General features: G+C 38.5%; 1 protein-coding gene across 6 annotated transcripts; it reads left to right on the forward strand.

The window, feature by feature from the left end:
- The first annotated feature begins 193 nt into the window (after positions 1-193).
- tulp3 (TUB like protein 3) lies at positions 194-25,104 on the forward strand. 6 transcript variants are annotated; one of them, XM_082510746.1, is made up of 14 exons: positions 271-311; positions 3,767-3,829; positions 6,291-6,385; positions 9,912-9,953; positions 13,199-13,250; positions 17,061-17,223; positions 18,140-18,346; positions 21,141-21,274; positions 21,377-21,568; positions 21,692-21,804; positions 22,634-22,751; positions 22,849-22,947; positions 23,213-23,384; positions 23,531-25,104. In XM_082510746.1, the coding sequence occupies exons 3-14, from the start codon at positions 6,330-6,332 to the stop codon at positions 23,662-23,664; spliced, it is 1,482 nt and encodes a 493-aa protein (XP_082366872.1). In that variant the 5' UTR covers positions 271-311; positions 3,767-3,829; positions 6,291-6,329; the 3' UTR covers positions 23,665-25,104. The 6 variants fall into 6 exon arrangements, with proteins under 6 accessions (XP_082366871.1, XP_082366874.1, XP_082366873.1 ...); XM_082510745.1 differs by lacking the exon at positions 6,291-6,385 and having other exon boundaries at positions 194-311; XM_082510747.1 differs by lacking the exon at positions 3,767-3,829 and having other exon boundaries at positions 222-311.
- Positions 25,105-25,180: the final 76 nt, after the last annotated feature.

The following is a 25,180-nucleotide window of genomic DNA, read 5'->3' on the forward strand; positions in this document are numbered from 1 at the left end:
TGACAAATCATTGCTAATTCATTCGTATACATTACTTGCATTTATATAAACTTATATTTATACAGGTTTTTATTTATATAAAATGAAAAATCAAACCCCTCCTACAGTCAAGGCATGCACTCCCCCTTTCTGTAGAATGTCCACCAATCAACTTCCCCCTAAGTAACTGGTAAGCCAATAGCAACCCCTGTCTTTAGTGTGCTCGGTAACTAAGGACTGAGCAACTGAGTTCTTCCCAACCACAAAAGTGCTATGCCTCCTGAGGATCTTCCTTAGCAACCGTGGACAAACATGAGTTACTACAGCATAAGGTGAGAATTAAACCTAACGCAGTTTGTACGTTGTGTCCTTACTTTTTCCCTTTGGTGAACTGGGGAATGGGGAGGTAAGCGCTGGGATTAGCGCTTTCTTTGAGGCGAAAAACTTAGCTGTCGCCCACAACTTTTATAAGAGAGAGCTGCATACAGATAGAGACTGGGCTCAGGCAACTAGCGTTAGCTAGTAACAGGCTAGCTTTAACATTCCACAGCTGGCGTGTGAGCACAAGGAGCAGTTAACGGTGTAGTCCCCCCCCCCCATCTTTTTATTTTATTTATTTTTTCGTTTCGATGACTGTTACAGGGCGAATGGCGAGATAACGGTCGTTGTATTTCAGGACTTGTGCTGTGCACAAACCGCACAGCAGAAAGGGGCAACCGTTTTGTTTTAATGTTACCCTTGCTTGCTTATAAATGTAGCCATACTCCCTCCTTTTCCGATGAATAAAATAGTTCGGAAACCCATCATTTGTCGCATCTCGTTTGTCTTTAGTTAAATGCCCACGTACAGTGTAATAAACACTTATTTATTTATTTATTTATTAAAGCCGCAGACAATCCTTTTGTTATACACAAACACATTTCTTTATTTCAAATAGCATTTGCGTTAGATATTTGCCTCATACATAACGCCATAGATATTTCAAATTTGGATATAGCAAGACTAGATGGATTCCAAATAGTGTGTTTTGCTGTATAAAATGCTTTAGATCCTGTATCTAAAGAGAGGTACTCAGCCACTTCAGAGCACTCACTAGGTTTAGGTGAGTGCTCTGGAAAAAACCCCACTGTATATCATGTCTGAACATGCCTCTTCGTAGTCTCTGGTTTTATGTAAAAAGCATTCATGTCAGCGTGTGTTTATCCTCACCTCCCAAATGAGTAAATAGATAAATATCTGGATAAGTAAGCCAGTTACTGAATGCAAAACATAGATTTACAAACAGTCACACAAAATTCGCCTGGGCATAATGTACTGCATGTAACCCCCCTCCCCATACACACACAGAGTGTAAAACGGCGCTGTGTTAATGGAAGCTGCTTTACACGGTTTTAAGAACTGGAGCAGAGATTCGTCCTTCATTTTTGTTGGGAGATAATTATCACAGTAGCTCACCCACCCTTTCCTGTTATAGAGGCAGTCACATTATTTGATTTAATCAGTTTGTAGATTAGTTCTGTCACCTAAGGCTTAAACTTAGTGATAGATAATTTTTATTAGTTACAGTGACATTGAAACGAGAACTTTTTTGTCTGCGTTTTGTTTTTAAATTGACTATTTTGCTGCAAACAAGTATTGACAGAGAAATGGTCTCTACATGGTATCAGTTAGTCTTGGTCTGTTGACTTGGAATAACTCCCATCCTGTTCATGTTTTTTCCCCAGATGTAGAACAAGTACTGTGTTTTTGGAAATCTCAGGGCCTTTCTAACTGTGTCAGCTTAGTAATGTGAACCACTTTGAACACATTCCTGATTAGCACACCACTTGGAATGCACACTTTATCAGTGTTGAAAAGAAATGGATAAAGGGCTTCTCACAAATGCCATGCAATTAAAAAAAAAAAATTATATATATATATATATATATATATATATATATATATATATATATTTATATTTATTATTAGTATTATTATTCTTTGATGCAGTGAATGCTGTGTCCTTCGTATTTCTTCAGTGACTGCTGAGTCACTTGGCAGCTTGGAGTAGTTACAAATCCCAGAGTCTCCATGCAGAGCTGACACATTTGCAGAATGACAGTTTTCATAACAGTATCACCATTGTAATGTTTCAAGTGCTGATAACATGAGTGTAGCGTTATAAGTGCAAGGCTGGTGGAGTTTTGTTATTTGTCGCACTGCACAAACAGTGCCAGGCTAGTGCTTAGCAGAGATTTTCAAAGTTTTGACGACAGCTTGCCTGCTTAGGGAGCTAGCACAGAAAATGCACACATCAAACCCTAGTGTAGTTACTGTGTGTGTTCAGATAATGGTGCTTTATTGTCATTTATGTAGTGAGGTTGCTGTAATATTTCTTAAAACCAGCTTTATTTGTATATTTTAGGAACCAGCATGAGTATTTGTATCGGAAACCTAGGGGTTTTAATTTGGATAATGTCTTTAGGAAAATGTTCTATTTGTCTTTTATTGAGTCTGTTTTAACTTTTTCTTCAATCTGCTGGTTTGGGTCTCTTAGCTTGAAGAACAAGAAGAGGTTGGAGCATGTTGTTAAATTGTGTAGTAAAGTGGCAGGTATAAAGCTAGATGATCTGCCCTCCTGGAGGCAGCGCAGCAGAATTGAAGGGAGAAAAAATTCGGGTGATAGCACACATCCTGTGTTTTCAGAGTGTCAGCTGTTGACTTAAGGGAGGAGGTATTCTTTGCCTAATTGCAGAACAAATAGATTTAAATTCCAATTTGCTCCTACCACTATTCATTTTTAAAATTCTATGATGTGATTTGTGTTTTTCTTGGCACATCTTGGCTGGCTACAAAGCAAATTGCCCCTCGGGGATACTAAAGTTGATCTTGATCAGCCACTATCTTTGGTGTTACTGAATTCTCCTTTAGATTTCTATTCATTGTTGGATTGTCTGAATACCATTTCTGCCTCCTGTAATATCTCTGGAAATACTCTCTTGGTATTTATTTGTGCTGCAACTTAAGGAGTGATGAATGAATGAAATGTACACTTTCCTTGTTCATAAAATCTCACAATTTTCTATCCCTGTTGTTCTATCCCAGTGTGCACACAAACCAAAATTTCAGTGCGTAGAGGCAAAACTGCCTCTGTGTAATCTGACATGTCATCAGTTCTTGTAGCTTGCCATCACCAGTGTGTGAATGTGTGTGTGAATGGGTGGGTGACTGGATGTGTAAAGTGCTTTGGGGTCCTTAGGGAGTAGTAAAGCGCTATACAAATACAGGCCATTTACCATTCTTCTTTAGATTGTATATTTGATGGCCTTTTTGCAGCATCTATACATAACAGGATACTCTATTAGCTTTTACTGCTTTTCCATTCATCAACTACTTTCATACAACAAACAAAAAAACCCCATAAAAAACAAATATTTCTCAGAGGAGAAATATTTATTATTATATATATTATTAGATTTCCCAGGGCTTCCTTAGTTTAGCATTAACCAGAGTCTCCCAGCAGATCAGATGACTTACTCAGGATGAAGTCTGTTTACTTCCCAGGTAGCCTTTGCTGTACTTTTTTCTCCCTTTTCTCTCTCTAGTGGTGGGTCACCTGCACTGTTTTTAATTGTGGGTTAATTCACACAAGAAATTGATCAGCCTTTATAATTACTAAAGTTTTTTTTTTAAGGAAAAATGAGTACAAATTAGTACAAAGTACTGATGCAGTAATCTAACAGTTAATTCATAACTGTGTGTGAAATATATTGCAATAATAATTTGTGCTCTATGTAAAATCCTACAGGAACACTGGAACTAGCCCCACAGCACACACAGTGGGCCTCCACACATCATTTGAGAATAGCAGGTGAGCCCCTGTGTTTACACTCAGTGCACTGTGGGGTAGAGTGTTATGTATAACCTGAGGTAAAATGAAACCCCTTTTCTTAGATGACATTTGAGGACCACAAGTGTTAGCATGGAATCTTCAGCCTAAAGTTAATTATAGCTAACTTTTTTTCTGAATATTTCCTGTTGGAAACTAAAGTTAGTCCTACAAAGACTCTTTTATACCTATTGTGTCTAAATTTTCTTTGTATGATTCAGTAACATTCAGTAGCTTGTGAAAATGTGGAATCATTGAGGAGGAATGTCTTGGGATGAGGTTTGGACTTTGACTAGGCCATTGCAACACCTTGATTCTTTTCTTTGTCAGTGATTCTGTTGTAGTTTTTGTTGTTGTGCTTAAGACCATTGTTCTGTTGCAATACTCAGTTTTAGACATGGTTAACTATCAGGCAGATGGCCTCAGATTTCACTCTAAAATATAGAGGAGCTCATGGTTGATTCAGTGACTCCAAGGTGTCCAGGTGGCAACAAAACAAGCCCAAAATCATCACTGTCAGTTGGTATGACAGTTGGTATGAGGTGTTTTGTGTTTGGCTTTCACTGCGTTATGGCCAGACATCTGTGCTTCGGTCTCGTCTATTCATTGTTCCAGAAGTTTTGTGGTTTGTTCAGATGCCACTTTGCAAACCTTAACCATGTTGCCATCTTCATTTTAGAGAAAAGAGGCTTTCTTCTGTGTAATCTGTCCAAACAACCCAGAGTTGTTTAGTCTTTTTCTAATTATATTGGAACTTGGGATCTTTGCAGTTTCTCTGAGCATATGGTGAAATTGCTAGGATATCCACTCCTGGAAAAATTGCAATATTGTGTTAACACACACCTGAATGCTCCAGACCAGCAAACTGCTAAAACCTCTGCTTTTATAGTCAAACTTGCTGATGATTATTATGGACGTGTTCTTATATAATACTTTTCTACTGTAACTGAGCACGCAACATGCTATATACAATTACAATATTACTGCTTCCAGTAATGCTCCCAGGAATGCATAAATTCCTTTGAAACATTTCCTTTCCAACCTGCTGCCTGCATCATATAATGTGTGCAGTTCTGCACGAGCAGTTGGGGTGATATTGAAGTTAGTACGCCATCTTAGTTGAACATTGTTATAAATCAATCAATTAAAAAAATTCTCTACAAGGATAGCGGTTAACCTCTGCAACTGCAAGAACGACTTGTGGTCCAGTTGTGATTTACTGTGGCTGTCCAGTGAATTCCAAATGGCCCAGCTCCACTCGGTTTCTCATGCATTTAGAGACTAAAGTAGCATTTCTGGTTTTTGTAAGCTATACACTTTTTTGTTGTTGAATAGTACAGCACTGCAAGCAGTCAACTAAATTAATAAATATATCTGTATTCGTCATTCTTTGTTAATTATGAAGAATTAGCGCTAATGGACATGAGTTTGCTTTTTTTTTGTTTGTTGCCTAAATAAAGTAAAACATAATTGTGAAAGAGTCAAAAGGGGACTGTGTCACTTGGCATCCCAAGGGTAGCTTATTTCCATTATTTGTTTTGACTTCAATAATTACTCCCACGGGTGAATGATTCCCCTGCTTATCATGAGTTAACGTATTTGCGAGTTTACTGCTCTCTCTCTAAGAACAAACATACACAATACATGCCTCATTTTCTGTCTGATTTTTATTTTGTCTCTCTCTTCCAAATAGCCTCAGGAAAAACAAATGTCAGCTTCTGGTCGCCTAGCAACCACACAAAGGTTCTCCCACTGTATCTGTTTTTAGATGTTGTAATCTACAGGTTTAATTTTATTCAGATAACTTTCTTAAAACTGTGTATGCTTCTCAGTTCCACAATGAAAAATGTAATCTTAGAGTGATCCAGGAAGGTAGTTTGGGAATTAGTTTTGACAAGATTTGGACTATTTAAGGCTCAACACAGTCTCACTGTTGCATAGCTCAGAATTGCAGTCTGGTTTCATACTATACGTGCAGTGGCCCCCCTATGAGTCAGAGAAAATGAGCCAAATGCAAGTGCTGACTTTCTCAGTAGTTAGTGGACGGTATTATGGGAACTTAGTGATAGCAACCTTTAAAGAGTGACTTTATATCTAAAATATAATCAGGCTAAAACAACTTACCCTAGTGCTCTTTCAGACTATATGTTTTCAGTTCTGTCTCTGCCTGATCTTTTGCAGTACTCTGACATTCAAAACTGTCACTTCCATACCTATCCCTAGCTGGATCCTTGCGCATTGCCTCAAGTGTGAAGTCATGGTAACAGCACTAAGCCTCACAACCTCAGAGTACCTCAGCAGTGGTAGCTGTCACTCCCATGGGTGGGACATCTACTCTTTCTCAGTGACACACTAGCAGAGATCTTGGACTCTGTAGGCTTACAAATGGGTAGAACTGAGCAGTAAGTAAGACCCCGAGTGTAAATGAAGATTTTTGTTATAGATAAGAGACATTTGGACTGGCATTCCTGAAGCTGCATCCATGGACACTGTAAAGACCGAGGGATCTCAGCCTGCCTACAGTCGCTGGTCATACAGGTAGTTGCACATAATGGCACGCGTACATGCAGTATGTTTTGATCTCAGTAGTAGAGTTTTTTTCAGAATATACATTCTTGTGTGCTCTTTAAGACTTGTGGTTTCTTTCTTTAAGCAAGACAGCTGCCTCCTGCATTAAAACAGATGCAGTTAAAGAAACTTTTGCTTTAATTCTCCTAGCAGGATAGTCTTTTTAGAAATAAGGAATTACAGAGTTGCCCGTGTTAGGATTGAGGTCAGCATTACTATCTTTCTTCAGGTCGCTGAATGACTCAATGTTCTTCTCGCTCATGTTTCTGCCACCATGTCGTTACTTATTCAGAGCATCAGGCTGTGACTGTGTGCTGTAACCAGAGTTGGTAACTTGCGTGTGTGTCCAGCCCGTTTTGAGTGTGTGTGTGTTAGTGTCTGCTCTTGGTAGGTTAATTCAAGCACATCCATGTAAGTAAGGATGTGCTTGGGGTATTCATCCAGTTAAATGTTTCCTCTTAGCATTTTATTTTATAAATACTCATCAGTTTCTAGTCTGTTTTAAGGAGTCTACATAAACCATATTCTCAGTTTTGAGGCTGTGGTGATTGAGATTAGAGATTTAATTTGAATTTACTAATCTTTAATTCCTTTGATTTTGAAATTGATCTGAGAAGGCTGTAATCATAATACATCTGAACATCTGCTCTTTGCTTCTTGTTTAGTTATCATTCCAAGATTCTGTAGCTTTGAGTTATCATTATTCCATTTCAAATTCGAGTCCTGAAAACCAATTGAAGGGGATTCCTCCCTGATAGTATTCAGAGATGCTCATAATATATATAGAAAAAGTTTTGCTCTATGACAGGTAATCACTCACTGATATCCAAAATAGTCGCTGGCAAAAATAACTATAGTTAGAAATTTTCAAAAAGCCATTATTATTGTTAGAGCCCAACCAGGGCTGATAATATTATTCAATATTAGCTATTTGCTGATCTGTCGGTATCTGCATTTAAAATGTCCGATAAATGAAAATTAAAAACGTAAAGAAGAGAGAGGGAAAAAACACGTTTGAACCATGGTATAAGTGTTGATGTTCCAGAGTTTGTCCACCAGAAGGCACTGTACAACTTCCCTTTTGGCAATAAATGCTTTTGGAAACAGCTGATCCTGGAAGACTCATTCAGAGCATAAACTAAATAAATAAAAAATAAATAAACAACCAAACTTACAAATATTTGGGAACTGCTTTGTGTGTCTCAAAGAAAAATATATATTAGAATATTGGATTTTTCGGTCACCAAATATTGGTATTGATATCAGTCTTAAAATGAGTCAGCTCTAATTATTAGCATTGATTTTAGTATTTAGTATGATTTAGTATTTAGTTGCTGCATTTCTGCAGGTGCTTTTTCTGTTGCTCAGATATTAATGTTAAATACAATCAGTCGTGTTTTTAGTGAAAAACAAGAAGGACACGGGTAAATTATATTTAACCTTAATATGTTTATTATGCTTTATCGATCAGAGAGTCTAGTTTGACAATCTTGTAAAATGTATGAACAAAAAGTTGTATGAACCTAATATGTTTTGCATGGCCAGAGAAACCGTAGCTCTCGATAACCCAGGACAACCTTGCTGTGAGGTAATAGTGCTAATGTCTGAGGCACCTGCTTCTATGCATGTATCAATTTTAGTTCTTCCTGATTATAAACTGGTGCAAGAGCAAGTGGATGAATGGATGGATGGATATTTTTGGGGTATGTTTTACTAGAATTAAGCATTAAACCATTATCAGCCCTCATTTTATGGAGTACCCTCTCTTAAGTTCAAAGCTGAATTGCCTGAATTAAGTCACACTCATCCAACTTTCAAATTAACATTTAAAGTGGCAGAGTGGAAAGCTTTTAATTAAAATGAACAACACACAAAACAGATCATGGTCTGATAATACTCTTGTGGGTTTAATACCAAACATTTCTGGTCAGCTTTTCCTTTTTTTTATATCCTGAACCAGCAGCAGAGTTATGGACAGTTATCACAGTTAAATTAATAGCTTTCAATTATTTAAAACATCAACATTGTGCAACTTATTTATATATTTCCTACAAAGAATTTATCAGAGGCATAAGTACTTAAATTTTGCACAGCTCAGCTGCAATTACGTGCTTTGGTAGGCTCCTCCCTTTGTCAGTCTGTGAATCTTTACAGCAGAGTGCTAAAGTCCTCCAATTACAGTGAGGCTCAAGAACACACTGCAGGTTTTTAATCAATGCTGGTGGAAGTGTGCTGTTGACAGAGCAAGAATCTCCATGGTTACCTTGGACTGACACACAAGGAAGGGACAACAGTGGCGCGTCCTTCTCTTGTCACCAAAGCTGTGACGGACTAATGAAGAGGCGATCGCTTACTGCTGTGATGAGGCACCATGTAACTGTGTTTGTGTGTATGCACATGTCCATATTTACCAAGAACATAAAGAGACAGGAGAGTTTGGGTATTTTTGAGCCAGCAGAACCTTTTCTGTCATTTTACAACTGTATTTATTCATTCTGGAAGATTTATTTGATGTTATTATCTTTAGCAGTAGCATCTCATTATCATATTGAAAAACTGAGACATACCTTTGAAGTTGCACTTCTTTTTCTTCTATTAATTGGGATTAGATGGACAGCTTAATTTCTTTCTACTGACACAAAAGGGAGTATTTTTGGTTTGGCCCACTTAACATCAAATTCAGTTCAATTGAATTTCAATTCAGTTTTATTTATATAGTACCAAGTCACAACAACGGTCACCTCAAGGCACTATAAATTGTAAAGTATAGACCCGACAACAGGGATGTCAAACTCATTTCAATTCAATTCAATTTTATTTATATAGTGCCAAATCACAACAACAGTTGCATTTAACATCAAGTGCCTCCTTCACATTTTCCAAAGTAGTCCGGAGGGCTGGATTGGTCTTTGATGAGCTGATTTGCTCCCCTGGGCCTTATATTTGATACCCCTGCCCTAAAATAATAGGCTTGTATGCCCTTCCATCCAAGTGTCTATCCACAATTCAAGAATCATTGTTCCTCCTACAATATCAGTCAGAATTTAATCGAAGTTGCACACAGTGATGGATTTTCATCCAAACTGTCCTCAAGGTCAAAGTCACATTTGTCATTATATGAGCACTTTTGCTTTTTCCTGTTTTCATAGCATAACTTTTAAGTACATTTCTTACAGTTTCTAAAAAAGAATTCATTCATTTCAGTGTGAGCGAGATTTCGTCCTGGATTTGACTGTTTGCGAGTGTCCTTGGCTTCTCAGTGAATATTTATTCTCAAACAGCCAACCAGTGACAAGGAAACATTTTACTTTCTTTCTGTTCTTCACACATTATATGAACCCCTGAATCGTGATGAATCGTGAGCCAGATGAGACACTACATCGTTATGACATTGACATTATGGTTTTCCTATTTGGTGTTGTCTCTAAACTTGTTTCACTCTTTTGTTTATTTTCCATATGCCCCATGCGTCTGGCGGTATGGTTTTTTCCCAAAGACCTTCCAGTTCTGCCAGCTTCTCGTCTAACACAACAGCCAGGTATGCACCTACACACTCCAAAAAATTTAACTCCAGTTGCAGTACCTGAAAATGACAAACTGAATAATGCACTTAAAACCTTAGTGCAGAACTGTTATATTTCAGACAGCCATCAATTAAAGAATGATCTTCTTGTGTGAGGGGCCTAGGTTTGATTCCGGTGTGGACCCTTTCCTGTGTGTCATTCCCTTTTGCTCTCTTCCTACTTTCATCTGTACGCTTACCTGTCCCTGTCCAATATAGACTAAGGAAATGCCCCCAAAATATTAAAAAATATGGAAGTCTTTCACTTGGTTTGCATTTCTTAAAGTGAATCATAAATGTGATTTAAAGGGTATATTTGTTATGTTTGTTTTTTGCTATATTTGTTATTTAGGGGCTAGAATATTAAAACTCTTTATATGCAGGCGTACTTGTTGTTCTTAGAGAATTTAAAACGAGAATGGGAGGCAGAGCCTTAAGTTTTCAGGCCCCTCTTCTATGGAACCAGCTCTCAGTTTGGATTTGGGAGACAGACACTAATAGTAAAATACAGTAGCCACTGTGATCACAGGTGTATCTACTCTGTGACAGGCCCCAAGATACCCGTTGCTTTGTACTAGAGCAAACTCAGCTTCTCAACATTCTCTCCCTCCCCGTCTCCAATAGGCATACACAGAGACTGTAAGTGCAAAAATAATAACATATAACAGTAATCAGTGATATCATTAATATCACCCTGGTCAACAACACAGTCAGAAGTTGAAGGATGGACACGTTTATCTAAGCTTATGCTATAAACTCACACTGCTTTCATCCACTAGGCTACCATAAGCCCCAAACAGATTTAGACATAAAGACAGCTGTAATGTCTATAAGCATGGAGCAAACAAGAGTCCACAGGTCCTCACTGATTGACTGGAGGGGTCACCTTGCCAGACAAACACATTCATTCATAGAATTACCATTTCCGATGGGTCACCTTCTAGATACACAAACTGAATTCTGATTTAAGTTGCTAAGATTAGGCTTAAAACTTTCCTTTTTGCTAAAGCACTTAGTTAGGGCTGGATCAGGTGACCCTGAATCCTCCCTTAGTTATGCTGCAATAGGTGTAGGCTGCTGGGGGGTTCCCATGATGCATTGAGTGTTTCTTCTTCAGTCACCTTTCTCACTCAATGTGTTAATGGACCTCTCTGGACTTGTTGGATTATTGTTATTATCTCTATATCTCTTCCATAGCATGTCTTTTAGCCTGGGTTCCTGCTCTCACCTCAACCGGTCGCAGCAGATGGCCGCCCCTCCCTGAGCCTGGTTCTGCCGGAGGTTTCTTCCTGTTAAAAGGGAGTTTTTCCTTCCCACTGTCGCCAAAGTGCTTGCTCATAGGGGGTCATATGATTATTTTCTCTGTATGTATTATAGTAGGGTCTACCTTACAATATAAAGCACCTTGAGGCGACTGTTGTTGTGATTTGGCGCTGTATAAATTAAATTGAATTTCATTTATTTTATATAATTCAAAAAGCTCTGTGAAAGCCTTCAGCTGTTCTTAAAACACCACAGCGAGAGAACTAACAGGCACTAGAAGGGGAGATAGCTACCCTTTCCTGACTCTAGTTCTGCTGGAGATCTGTCCCTTTTAAAAATAATTTTTTTCTTTCCACTGATATGCCAGCTCATAGGGGTTCATCTGATTGTTAGGTTGTAGGTTCAGTCTTTACCTTAATGGATAAAGTGCCTTGAGGTGTCTATTGTAAAACTGAATTAACTCTCTTTACTACTTATGATTTCTCTCTTGGCTACAAAAAATGTTTTAATCTCTTGCTACTGCCTTTATCAGAGCAGTCATGTTCTAATGTGTTCAAGCAGTGCATTAGGCTCTTAGGCACACACTATTCTGCCAAATTACTTTAGGGGTATTACACTGTACCAATGGAAAAAAATGTGTTTTAAGGAACTATTAGGAAAACTGAGCTGCTGTAGAGAGTGTCTTTAGCAATTAACCAGATAGTGCCTTGTAGCATGGAAACAACATTATTAATGGAAAAGTTCAGTGAACGGTAAACATTTTAATTAGAGCTGTTTATGCCATACTTTGATCCTTGGGTACGGTTACATTAGGTGGAGAATTTGTAAATCTGAGGCTCTTTGGTAAAAGCCTCTTTAGGATGACTAATTAACAACGTGTCCCAGGTCCCACTGTTAGTTCATTTGAAGAAATGACTTGGGAAATTAAAAACTAAAATCATCTCCCATTCTCCAGCTCTCCTCTCTATCACCACAACCTGTGCTCAGTTGCCATAATAACCTGCTGTGGAGCCCTTTGATTCATTCGTGATAATATGACACACTTGGGCAAGATGACTAATTTTGACACTATGTAGCAAGGTACTATTCTTGCTGGCTGTTTGGGAACATATGATGTGTTAGTAGTAAGACGTATTAAAGTCTCCTAAATGGATTTCATGCACTATGATGTCAGCCAACATTGGGCTTGAGATTCATAAGCAGCATGTGTCCTCATTTACAATCAACTCATAAATGTGTAAAGGATGTGAGAGTGACTAAAAGAGGTGTAACAGAGAGTCAGGATAAGCTTTTTGGATATCTGATGAGCTTATGTGGCTCATTTCTGCCAAGCAGAGCATGAGATATTTAAAGATTTACTCGACAGGAAACATTCAAGTTCATGAGGATGGGAGTCACACATTACATCACATTATTGGTTTTGGGTGTGTGTTTGATGGTGAGATAGTGGTGCTGTCGTAGGTCTCTGACTCCGACTTGAGAAAGCCAACTGCTGCTCTCTCTTCACTGTAGCTTAGCAACATTTGCCTGGTCCCTTCAGATAGGTGTCCAAGGTAAATGCCCACAGGCCCCACACTGTAAGGGCTTCTCTCAGCTAGAGCATTGTGTTGTTTCTTTTTCTTCTTCCCTCTCTGTTTCTTAAAAAAAAAAAAAAAAAAAACTAAACAAGACACATGCATAATTAGAGAGTGAGTCATGTCATGTTTCAACAGTAAGTAGAAGATCAGTGTTTTTCCCTTTGTCCCTCTCCCTTGGAGTTAGTTTTCAACGCTACTCTTTTCAAGATGGGTGCTTAAGATTTTAGATGTGCTGTCTTTCACTAAAATTACTAAAGTATCTGTAATTCATTAGAGAAAGCTATCAGTCCAACTGTAGTAATGCCCTCTACTGGCTAGATAAGAAAATGCAATTTTTGTTGAAAAAATGTGTCTTTATATTGCTTCTCCTTTTCTCTGCAGTGGTGTTGAAAATGACAGCAGCAGTCTTATGCAACAGAAGCTGGAAAAACAGGTGGGAAGCAAAACATTTTCTACAACTGAACAGCACAGGTTTTCAAAGATCCTGCTTTTGATGTTCTATTTCTCAAAATTTGTGGCATTTCTGCTCTTTTGTAATTGCACTTTCAAAGAGCATCTGTTGAAGATCATGTCCTCAAATGAGTCTAATGCAGAAGTTCAACTCACACATAGATTTTAGTTTGAGGGTTAACCTCTGGTGCTTTTCTAAACATCTGGTAAGATTTTGCAGGGTAATTAAGGGGCCTGGCTTGTGTTCTGCTCTGGTCACCACGGGCTCCTTATGGTTGGCAAGAATGGTTAAAGCAAAATACATTTTATTAAATAATGTTGTTGGATTGAAAACCTCCTCTGTTTTTTGGCTTTACTGTTATAATGCTGGGTCATGAAACTGTGACACCTCTATCCTTCCCTAATGAACCACTAAACCACAGATTCACGGATGTTCAAATTTATGTCTAAATGCATAGTTTTCACGTTTAAAAAAAAAAGCACAGTTTGAATGAGAGATTTTAATAGACATCTATAATACAACTAGATATTGTTTTGAAGATGCAAATTGTTTTTCTAAATGTAGTATTCAATTGACATTTAATTTGTGTATGCAATGACTAAAATGAGAGACCGACAAGCATTTACTCCCAATGCACAGACTTATATTAGCAGACAGTTAGTCAAATTGTGTGTGTGTGGTAATGGTGGTGGGTGGGTGGAGGGGGGAGTCATTATGGGTTACATGGTAAGACAGTTAAAAGTTAATGTTCCTGCATGCAGAGTGATCTTCTGAAACCTTGCTGTAGAGCTGTGGTGTAGCGCTTTAAGCTGGAAGCCTTACTCCAGTATCTCACATTAGGCAGAAGGAAAACAAGGGAGAAGGGTAGGGGGCTCAGATTGGTGACTTCAAAGAGAGAGGCGGATTTACTGTGAGGCGCCTGGCTGTGTGCGTGTTTGTGTGTGTGTGTGTGTTTCAAGGTCTCATTGTGGCTGACTTGTGCTGCACGCTTTCAGCTGAGTTCAAACACACTCTCTCCCTCTCTCTCTCTATGCTCTTAGATAACTCACAAGAACAAACAAACATACACAGAAGAGATCAGCTTTGAAAAATTAAATCATAATTACATTTTATATGTATTTATATGATGAAAGTGAAGCGCACTGAAGGAGCTGTACACCTCCCAGCCCCCCCCCCCCCCCCCCTCTCTCTTTTCTCTCTCTCTCTCGCTCTCTCTTTCCTTTCTTTCTGTGCTCTCTCGCTCACCCTATCTCTCTCCTGCTCGAGCGCTAATGATTGCTGATTCAGTTAGCAACGGTGACTGCCTGTACATACAGACACACATACACACACCCGCGTACAGACACACACAAGCTTGGTATTTGGCTTGTGTTAGAGGAGCACATAGTGCAGTGGAACAGGTTGACAGTTTACTGACTCTTAAACTGAGCTCCAGAAGAGGAAATAAGGACATGGCGACAGAGTCATGCCCACCAGGAGTGCTTCTTTTAGGGGGAGAACACATCGTCATCTGACTTAAAGAGAAGTGGAATCTTCTTTATTCTTTAGAAAACTTGTTAACTTTTAATATCAATGGAACGGGTTTGTAACTTCTTCTTTTTCTTTTTCTGATGCATTTTCTAGTTTATTTGTCTTTTAGATCAGGACTTGTTTGTGAGACGCAGGTGTGAGGCTGTTGCTTACGTAGACTCAAAGTTTTTTAATCAGTACTGCCAGTGAGAGAAAAATTTTTTAGTTATCTCTCCCTAACAGTACTTCAACTTCTCTTTTCAGTAGAGGGTTTGCATGGCCTCTTTTCATCATGTAAATATAAATGTACATTATATCTAAATCAGTGTCTTTTAACCCACGTTCTTTGCTTGGTTCTTTCCGGTGTTTTGGGTCACATAGGAAGGATTGTGAAAACCTGAATGAAGTCACATCCTGTGTTGAAAATGCCAAGTACTCACGCTATACAAAAGAATTGAATATTACAATGGGTTGGCTTAAAATAGCTCGATGGAAGACAAAACAAACTGCTCAGACTAATCTTAGGCTGGGAGTACATGTGCAGCAACTTTTGAAGTTAAAGCTGTGGTTTGCCTCAAATCGGTAGTCAGTATCTTAATGAAGAGGAATTATTGTGCAATGTGAAATCTGGTAGCATTCCCACTTTCATTCATTACACTAGACCTAATTATGTTCATTATGATAATGTTGCATTATGTTTTATTCATTTGTCTCCTTTTATGTATAGCAATAAAGGGAGAACACAGATCTGCTCTTTCTTTGAAATGATAACGACTGGGTCCAGCTCTTGGATTTTTCATATGCGAAAGAGTAAAAAAACAAATGCTTCCAGTACCAATTCTTTCTTAAAGTTTGCTTTTTGGATGTTTTTCATGTTCACTGTAGGATAAGAAGATTCAATTTTCTCTTTTTAAAAACAAAAAACAAAAAAAGAAAAACATTACGGCTAGTGAAAATGATTTCCTCGAGTGTTAGAATGACTGAAGTCTAAAAAGCTGTTTGGTCTGCCAAATATGAGACAAGGCTTCTCAGTCTCTCCCAGCTGACTGAACACTAAACAGGAATTGTTGTTGTGCATTTGGTGCGCTAATTAATGTGCTTGCATAATCCATCGCCTGCTCTGGCCACAGTGGGTTTTAGGGCAAGTGGATACAACATGAACATAGTCAGTTTTCTATCCTTACTGAAACTACAGTGCAAATGATTGTGGACTAATCTCACTACCTAGAGGTTACACCTGTTCTGAGTAATCAGTTGAAAGAAACCTCATCTCAGTGATGATGTTCGAAGCAGCTAATTACTTTATCAGACCCTTGTTACGTTGGGCATTCTTCAGTTCACCAAACTACAGAACATTACTGTAAGCTTTCACAGCCCCCATTATTTTTTTATTTTTTATTTTGGTTGTTGTGTTTTATTATGGGCTTATTTTTTATTTAGTCTGCCTTTTGGCATCAGTATTAAGTCAGGTCACAGTGGGGCGGGTGAATACAACATGAACGTCAGTTTTCTACCCTTACTGAAACTGAGTTGTGTACTGCATTACATATAGTTTTTGTAGTGCATACAGCTTTCTATACCTTGAAATGGTTTGCACAATTGCTTTATCTGTTATTGCATGTCAAATGTCCTCCTGTTCTGATTAGTAGCTCAGCAAAATGTGTTCTGCTGCCTTACAGGTCTGGACTGTGTGTAGCTATCTTTCTTTTGAAGACTGCGTATTGTATTATGGTGTGACTCACTAAGCTGACCTTGTATGGCTTTATCTCTCCACTGGAATATTTTCTTCAAAGATAAAGTAAAAATAACTAAAATACTTTAATGAGTTCTTGGATGGACTTCTGTGCATTTTGGTACAGGTAACCACGGTTCCCAGATAAGCCTTTAGAAAATCAAAGCTTTTGTTTGTCCAATACTTGTTTATGGCACAAAATCTCACATGTAGAAATCCAATTTTTCTAACCTGTAGTATTAGAATAGCATTATGCAATGCAACGACCAGTGCTCCTTTCTTTTCTTTTCTTTTTCTGTTATTGTCCTGGTCATTTGCAGCACCTACTGAGAGACACAGGTTGTAACTCATCATCCATACTAATGTAATTACCTATAGCTTGTTGTGTTGATGTTTTCCAGCTTGGCTTAATCTTCCCAACCTCCATCATTTAATACATGCCAGCTAATTATGCATGAAGTGAGTTTTCCAGTTGCATGTCCTGAAAGTCACGTATATTTGTACCTAGAATTAGGTTACACAGCATTTCTGTTCCCCTGTTTGGTCCACAGAGGGCACTGCTGGAGCAGAAGCAGCGGCAAAAACGTCAGCAACATTTGATGGTCCAGCCCAACACAGAGGTTCGCCCCCGGCGTTCCAGGGCACGGCGTGGTGAAGAGCAAGCCCCACTAGTCGAATCTCAACTCAATGTCACCAATGATGTCATAATAGATGGTGAGAAAAAACATGTGCAGCATTTTTTACGTCATTCATAAAGGCATGTTAATCAAATCCCCATAGTCTAGGCATTGTCACACACTGTTTCCTCTTTACATAAAAGTAACTTCAGTTGGAAGTATACAATGTTCAGCATTTGACTGTTTTTAATTTAGGCTAGGCACATCATAGAGCAGCACGGTTAAACTACCAAACCACACTTCAGTCAAGGGTTTTTTCCCCCTATTTTTTTAGTTCAGTTCACAATAAATCCTATTTCATTTTCAGGATTTTCTAGTGTTCTAGGCAATCTAGTATTGATTTTCTGCCTTGTTTCTTGCACACAGATGTTTCCCTGGATTCTCTAAATCTGATTATGAGAGGAGATATTTGGGGCCTTTACAATTTTATATTATATTTTAAAGAACATGGTGTACCTCTTCCCATTTTTACTTCTGACAAGCTGCTTCTCTAAGATGCTCTTTTATACTATGTCATGTTACTGACATGTTGACCTCCACATGTTATTTTTAGTGCCACTTACTTTTCCAGCCTTTTGTTGCTTCTGTACCAACTTCAAACTAATTGCAGTTATATGAATAGAAGAGGTCTTGCTATGCATTTAAATGTTTTCTTTGTTAAATGGCATGTTTTAGACCATTTTTATGGTCGAAAACAGTAGAAAAACCACATTCACTAATATCCACTCACAGAATTAAGTTGTTTGCAACAAGGCCCAGTATGAGAAAAAGAAGAATTACCGTAGTCTAAAGTGCAAATCACGCAAACCTACACTGGAATCCAAGATAAAAATATGGATTTGGAAATGTGTATAATAGATTCACTTAGTAGATTCATTAGATATGCTTGGTTGGACCCAGTTAAGGGAAAATTAACAGCTCATGCTTGTCTGCCACCTTCTCCTGTGTTGTAGGTATTGATGGCCCAGCAGCCTTCCTGAGCTCAGAACCTCCTGATATAGGAATGAAAATTCAAATCCTGTCAGTGAGCCAGTCCCAGTCTCAGTCCCAGCCTGAGTCTCAGTCCCAGTCCCCTGCTGCTGAAGAGCCTGAGAGGGACGGAGACACTGAGACGCTGCTGGAGCCCAAGACAGATATCCATGAACTGCTGCAGAAGCAAGGTGATTTGTACTGGATCCTGGGTTTAAAATCATTTTTCTGAACCCTGCAGTAAAGTCAAATGGAACAACTATTGTTTGCCTGCTTACTTATTTACTTTGTTAGTGTGTGTGTTGAGTCCCCTGGTGATTTTTTATTAGAAGAGAGTAGCATCAGATATTTACTTGTGGTTACTCTCAGGGTTTTCTTACGTTTCTCAGCTTTACAGTTTTTACCTATAAAGGAAAAAATGTGTATTTATGACACTGCAGGTAAGAAGTTGCTGTTAAACAAAGTCAGACTTTTTGACATCTACCAAATTGATAGCACTCTGCTGCTGCATGTGGAGTGAGTGGTATGATTGATGGTAATGCAGTGAGAACTGGTTCACTAAATAATAGATAAGGGCATTGTTCACACTGCAGTGTTTGTTTGTGGCATCATTAGAACTACTACCACCCACACCTGCCAACCAGCTGATGGGAATATGTACAATTTCAGGAAATTGTATAAAAATCAAGCTCACAGTGACTTTTGCACTTTTCAGATTCATCTGCAGCAAAAACAAATTTCTCATTATATGAAGGTTAGCATGCGTTTAAACAGTACCAACATCATGCAGTTCTGCAGGTGTCATAATGTAGCTCGTGTGTTACCACTTTGTGCCCACAAACTCAAGACATGACTGTTTTTTTTAAGATTTCATTTGAATCCTGCTGAGAAACTCAGAAGCTGGGTTACTTTTCATACCTTTTTTAAAGGCTTGAGTGTGACGCAGTAGAAAGTGTCATTGTGCTTCTCAATAATGTAAGACCTCATTGTTAATGTTAGCTCAGTTAAGCAGACGAGCCTGCCCCAAAGAGCTCCAGCAGGTATTTTTGGCTGCCTGTCTTCCATATTACCATGGTGCCTTGGGAAATGGAAGAAATAGACATTTTGAAATACATTCATATTTAATCATCTTCACTTTTGGCTCGCTGTAGAATTTAATATCCTTCTTGGCCGTGTGATAATAATTATCTGGAAATGCTGTATGTCTTTTTTGGATTTGCTCAGTCAAATGTTAGGCCTCTTTGACATTTCCAGATGGTTGATTTCATAAGCCAGTAGCTGACACAACTTTGTGTGGGTTTTTTAATTGGAGCCCTGGAGTCACTGTTAGAGGGCAGCTAACATTTGCATTCTGTATTCCATGATGCTTCCTGCTTTTTCACAGGATTAGCAGCATATTTGGGGCGCATCACTTGTTAATACTGCACAATAGGGGTTGTGTTTTGCTGTTTTTACTGTCACATTATCCATCTGGTTTAGTGCTGCATAGCTTAATGTTTTCTCTTACGCTGGAACTTGCCCAGGATATGTTAGTCTAACTGATCAGTGTCAGGAGGAGGCACAAATATTTGAGGACAGAATGCTTTTTGTATGCAAAAGAAGAAACCCCCATGTATTTAAAAGCAGGAATATTATTAACGTGAAATTGGATTTGTTTAATAAGGTTCTGCATTCCTTTTAATGGGCAGCAGGGAGGAACTCGTCTGGTCACTCCCTGAAGTCTGATTGGGAAAACTGGCCTTGACCTCCTCCATCTGTTGCATTTGTAAACACATCACTGATGGGTTTATGTTCTGAATCGCCAAGTCTCACTGAATATAACACGATGTTCATTTTGTGAATGAAGGAACAGCTAAGATGCAAAAAAAATGAGGATAAAGCAGGGTACGATTTTAAGCAAGCCTACTTGTGTTCGACAGATCTCTACCTATGAGCAGCGTTCCTTGGTTTGTCGGTCAGAACCACACTTGTTCACCCACATTTTCCTGCAGCAGTATATCCTCACAGTAGTCAGTTTGATTGCTGTGATTTAAAATCTAAAGTTCTTCATTTACTTCAAACTGTAGATTGGATTGCAGTATTTAGGACTCCAGCTGTATAGTATAACAATTTAGAGTAATCTTGGTATCATTATTGCCATTTCTGGTCAAGCATTTCTTTTACAAGTCCAATTTTAATTAGATTTTAATAAAAAATAATACTTCAATGTAGTGAAAACACACAGCTTTCATATGAGTTTACACTTTGATAACACATTACAGTGGGATATAGCTGCAGCCAAGAGCTGCATCCTGGCTGATAAATCCAATTATCAGTGAGGAGACAGATAGACAGTCCCGACTGTCTGCACTGTGCAAGCCCCAGTTTATGTCTGCATGACTGCATGGAGCTGTCTCTGCACAAGTAGCTGCACATCAGCTTCATTTATTGTCATAAATATGAGCCTTCCAGTAACTGACATGGAAAAGTACTCTTTAGGCCAGAGAAGTGGCCTTTTGGTTGAATAAATAAGAATCAATGCTAAATAATCACATTCTTTTTGATATTCACTTTCACAAGTCTTCATCCTTTCATTTCATTTGTCATGGTTTCAACAGCTGATGTAAAAGAAATCCCCCTCCCCCTGAATGTTTCAGATAAATATGAAAGGATGTGCTTTCAGCTGTATAATGCTCTATTTTTTGCTTCAACTATTTCCTAAGTATTGCATCACTTCTTGGGAATTTTTTCTCATATATCAAAGACCGCAGATGAACCCAAAAAACTGGTAAAATCTTCTGTGGAGCGTTTTGAACCAAAACTGAAGGAACCCCTGGAACGAAATAATGACTGAGGTTCTTTTGTTGTGGAGAATGTACGCAGAGCATCTGGGTTTCATTTTCCTCTTTTGTTTTTGTATGAATGGGTTTCTCAGCTGGAGAATTTGTAAAGACCTTCGTGTGTAATTAAAGCTCCCTCACACCACACTCCCACGTCTCTCACCAGGTCTCTGCGAAAGCATGAACTTTGATGAAGCCAGTGAGCACGAGGAAGACTTGGAGGAAGAACGGACCCGTTCTCGGTCCTCTCACACAGACAGCAACAGGCCTGCCTCAGCTACTAGTGGCAAGGACATTCCTGTAAAGCCTACGCACACTAGTTCATATACTCACTATTATCTAAAATGCTTCTTTTTTTTCTTTTTTCTTTTAAAAGTAGCTGACTATATTAATTTGTCCCAGGATCTGGTTACCCCAGGATCACCCACAGCGGAAAACTTACTAGCCGATGTGGCGAATCTGGAGGAGTTTGTCTTACGCCCAGCACCACGTGGCGTCACAGTCAAATGCCGAATCACCCGTGACAAGAAGGGTATGGACCGCGGCCTCTACCCCACTTACTACATGCACATGGAGAAAGAGGATTGCAAGAAGGTGCGATACATGCGTGGGCCATTAAAGTTGTGAATAAGAATCATCATTTTTGTTGTACAATGTAACATTTATAAACAAAAGCCTTCATTAGATACATGTGTCTGCTTTATTGTGTCGTTCCAGGTGTTTCTGCTGGCAGGAAGAAAGAGGAAGAAGAGTAAGACATCCAACTACCTTATTTCAGTGGATGCTACCGACCTGTCACGAGAGGGAGAGAGCTTTATAGGTAAACTCAGGTAAATCCACCCTCCCTGTGTCCACAGAGACCTGCATTAATAAGGTATTATTTGCTGATTGCACACCTTTAATTATATTTATTGTTTTAATGTCAACTGATACCATGTGAACAAAATACCTTTAATTAATAGCATTACCTGCATTCTGTATCCGGCAGCTCTTATAAGTGATTCATTTTTCTATTTGATTGGTAATATTGATTCCAGTCAAAATAGGCAGTGAAAACATTTCATCTGTCCATCCATTTGTAGCTCAACTGGTCACCAGTGTGTGCCTGGCAAAAATAAAGTAAAGTGTAGCAGACCATTGCCTGATTTCAGAAATTCAATCACAAACCGTGAACTACTGAACAGGAAGCTTCTCTTCTCTTCCGTGCCTGGCTTCCTCCAACTCTCACTCACATTCATACTTTTTTCTTCCAGCAACACCTCACCTCCGGTGAGATTTCAGAGCGAGACTTCTTCTTGATGTGAGATACACATCTCTGTAGGGATCCTTTTCATAATGTTGACAGTCTGAGCCCATCAGTGGCAAAGACAACGACATTCACTTTGGTCTGGACAGTTGACCTGTGGGATTACATTGTAGCCTCTCACTTTTGCCTCTTTTTTTCAATATAACATTCAATGTGATTCCAAAGATTTTCTGCTTGCTAACAGTTAGAATAAACTGCAGCATCCAATAGTTGCTGTTTTCTTGATATTTAGAAAATAAACAGTGTGTTGCTTTCTGCCAATCCACATGACTCAAATGTGAAACAAAATGCTGCCAGCATCTGAAAAATATGAAAAGGTGTAAACATTTCATGACCGGTTTGTTTTCTATCAGATCCAACCTCATGGGCACTAAATTCACAGTGTACGACAACGGGACCAATCCGTGTAAAAACCCCGGGGCTCTGCTGGAAGAAAGCAACACACGACAGGAACTGGCTGCCATCTGCTATGTGAGTGAATGACAAAAGGCTAGCAGTGTGTTTAGTGTGTTGCCTGTTCATTAAATATATTTAGTAAAATTGTCACACTCTCTGTGTTTTTTGGCAGGAAACCAATGTGCTGGGATTCAAAGGACCACGCAAAATGACTGTAATCATCCCTGGCATGAACATGAACTTTGAGAGGCTCCCTGTAAGGCCCCAAAATGTGAGTCTGTCAGTAACAGAATTATGCAAAGCTTAACAACTCAAAGAATTTGCCCTTAAATGTGCAACGTGTTGTCCGAATGCTTCATGTATAAAATGACTAAAAGATTAATTTGAATCCAAAGCTGTTTAGCTTTAGCAGTCTAACATTTCACAAATGCTGTTAGAATGCAAAAGTCCAAAAGTCCTGGTGTGTGAGTTTAATGTGTAGTTTGATTCATTCCTAATAAGATTAAAGACTGAAATCGGATGTATTTGTATGATAGGAGCAGGAGAGTCTCCTGAGCAGGTGGCAAAACCATTCGCTTGAAAATCTGATCGAGCTGCACAACAAGGCACCCGTGTGGAACGATGACACCCAGTCTTATGTGCTAAATTTCCATGGCCGTGTGACTCAGGCATCAGTCAAAAACTTCCAGATAGTTCACGATAATGACCGTGAGTATCTTTAATCTCAGTTATGTTTAAGTAGTTTAAATAATTTGGCTGCTTATAGGATGTTGCAGAATGTCTTGAAATATTTAAAACATACACCATAAACACACTGATCGACCTTTTTTATTTTTACCCCCCTCTATCTCTAGCCGACTACATTGTTATGCAGTTTGGTAGAGTTGCTGAAGACGTCTTCACTCTGGACTACAACTATCCCATGTGCGCTCTTCAGGCGTTTGCCATTGGCCTGTCGAGCTTCGACAGCAAGCTGGCCTGTGAATAGGTGCTGGTGCTCTGCCGGTAAATTCCAGGAACTCAGTTTTTGCGTGTCCCCCCCCCCCCCCACATGTCATGTCTGTCGTATCAGGGTTGGTTAAACGTCTGCTAACCTGTGTACAGTTTATGTGTATATGTACACGTGTGTAGAAACTAAAAGGGAAATGCAAATGAATAATCTGTGCTGGAGACAGGTGCTCTTATTAGACACCAAGTGCAAAACGAACTGATCTGATATTTATGAACCTGTTTGAAGATATGTGAAATGTTTATTCTTCACATATTTTTGTTGCCTTTTATATTTTCATTCCACTAAGTTTTTTAGCTTAAAAAATAACTGTCATCTACAATTCATACTGTAAACCATTTTGAACTATGTAACATGATGGCCTTTCCTCTGGCACCACCTGCAGGCCCAACTTTAGATGTTGCCAGAACAGAAACGCACAGTTGCTGTACTTTATTTAAGGAACTGGCATCACAGCCTCAACACTAGTTTAACTTTTTTTAATCCTTGTTTACATCTTAAATCATATAACGTATGTTTTAATCTGCCTTTTATCAATAGCTAATTCTGATATTTTTTCATTGTGGTTATCATTCTAACATCCTTGTGTGAAAGGTGGGGGTTTTGTGAATTTTTTTTTTTTTATCTTGTGACTGTGATTTTGTCTTGGCTAGTTGGATTATCATTAAAAACATGAACGGAGAATTGCACATTTTAAGAAAAATGAAATACAGACTTTATACAGTATGAAATAAACGATAACACCATCTTATTTGAGCCGTTCTTACAGTCTTAAATTATTCAATGACATTTCAAGATATGGAATTTTACAATACTATTTGGAAGTTAAACATCACTTCAACTCTTATTTTTCTCCCTTTTTAAACAAATTTGATAAGGGGGGGTTATTATTTTCATTGGCAGGGATTTAATGTGGTGTTTTGGTTCATCACTGTCCCGAACGTGTTATCTGTTCAATGCAGAGTTTGTTCTTAGATGGACTGAACTGGGATTTTTTTTTATGGCCAGCAGTGTCAGATACTTTTAAAACAATTTGATCTGGATCCTTCAAAGAGCCATGATTTTTCATGCATAAGCTAAATTATTAGAATTTCCCTGTTGTTTCCTGTTCAAGGAAGTGTGCAATTAAGTTCTGAAGAAAAATATTCTGTATATACTTTTACTAAAGAAGTCTTTGATGAAACACGTTCCAGTCTGACCTTTGGAACAAACAGTCAGCTCATTTGGCTGTATGAAAACATACCAGCAGTTGATCAAACATGCTTTTCTTTTCTTATACTGAGGTGAATGCATTTAGTGTTTAATTTCATAAACATTACAGAAATGAATTTCATTGAACAGATTTGAGAGAAAAAAAGGAAAAAAGTGTTTATTGTAAAATCTTCAAATAACAAAAATAAAGGCATTTTGAAAAATTAAGTGATACAGAATATGTTGTCATTTTAACACTGTCTTCACTATTGTCAAGAACTTCATTGCAAACAAACTGAATATG

This window comes from Aulonocara stuartgranti, assembly GCF_965226115.1.
Source record: "Aulonocara stuartgranti genome assembly, chromosome: 17".
Classification (NCBI taxonomy): Eukaryota; Metazoa; Chordata; class Actinopteri; order Cichliformes; family Cichlidae; genus Aulonocara; species Aulonocara stuartgranti.

Coding starts and splice junctions, on each gene's coding strand:
- tulp3 (XM_082510745.1), top strand. CDS start 292: ATGAGTTACTACAGCATAAG. Junction 3,830..9,911: donor ACATCATTTGAGAATAGCAG/GTGAGCCCCTGT, acceptor TTTTTCCCAAAG/ACCTTCCAGTTCTGCCAGCT. Junction 23,385..23,530: donor GATAGTTCACGATAATGACC/GTGAGTATCTTT, acceptor CTCTATCTCTAG/CCGACTACATTGTTATGCAG.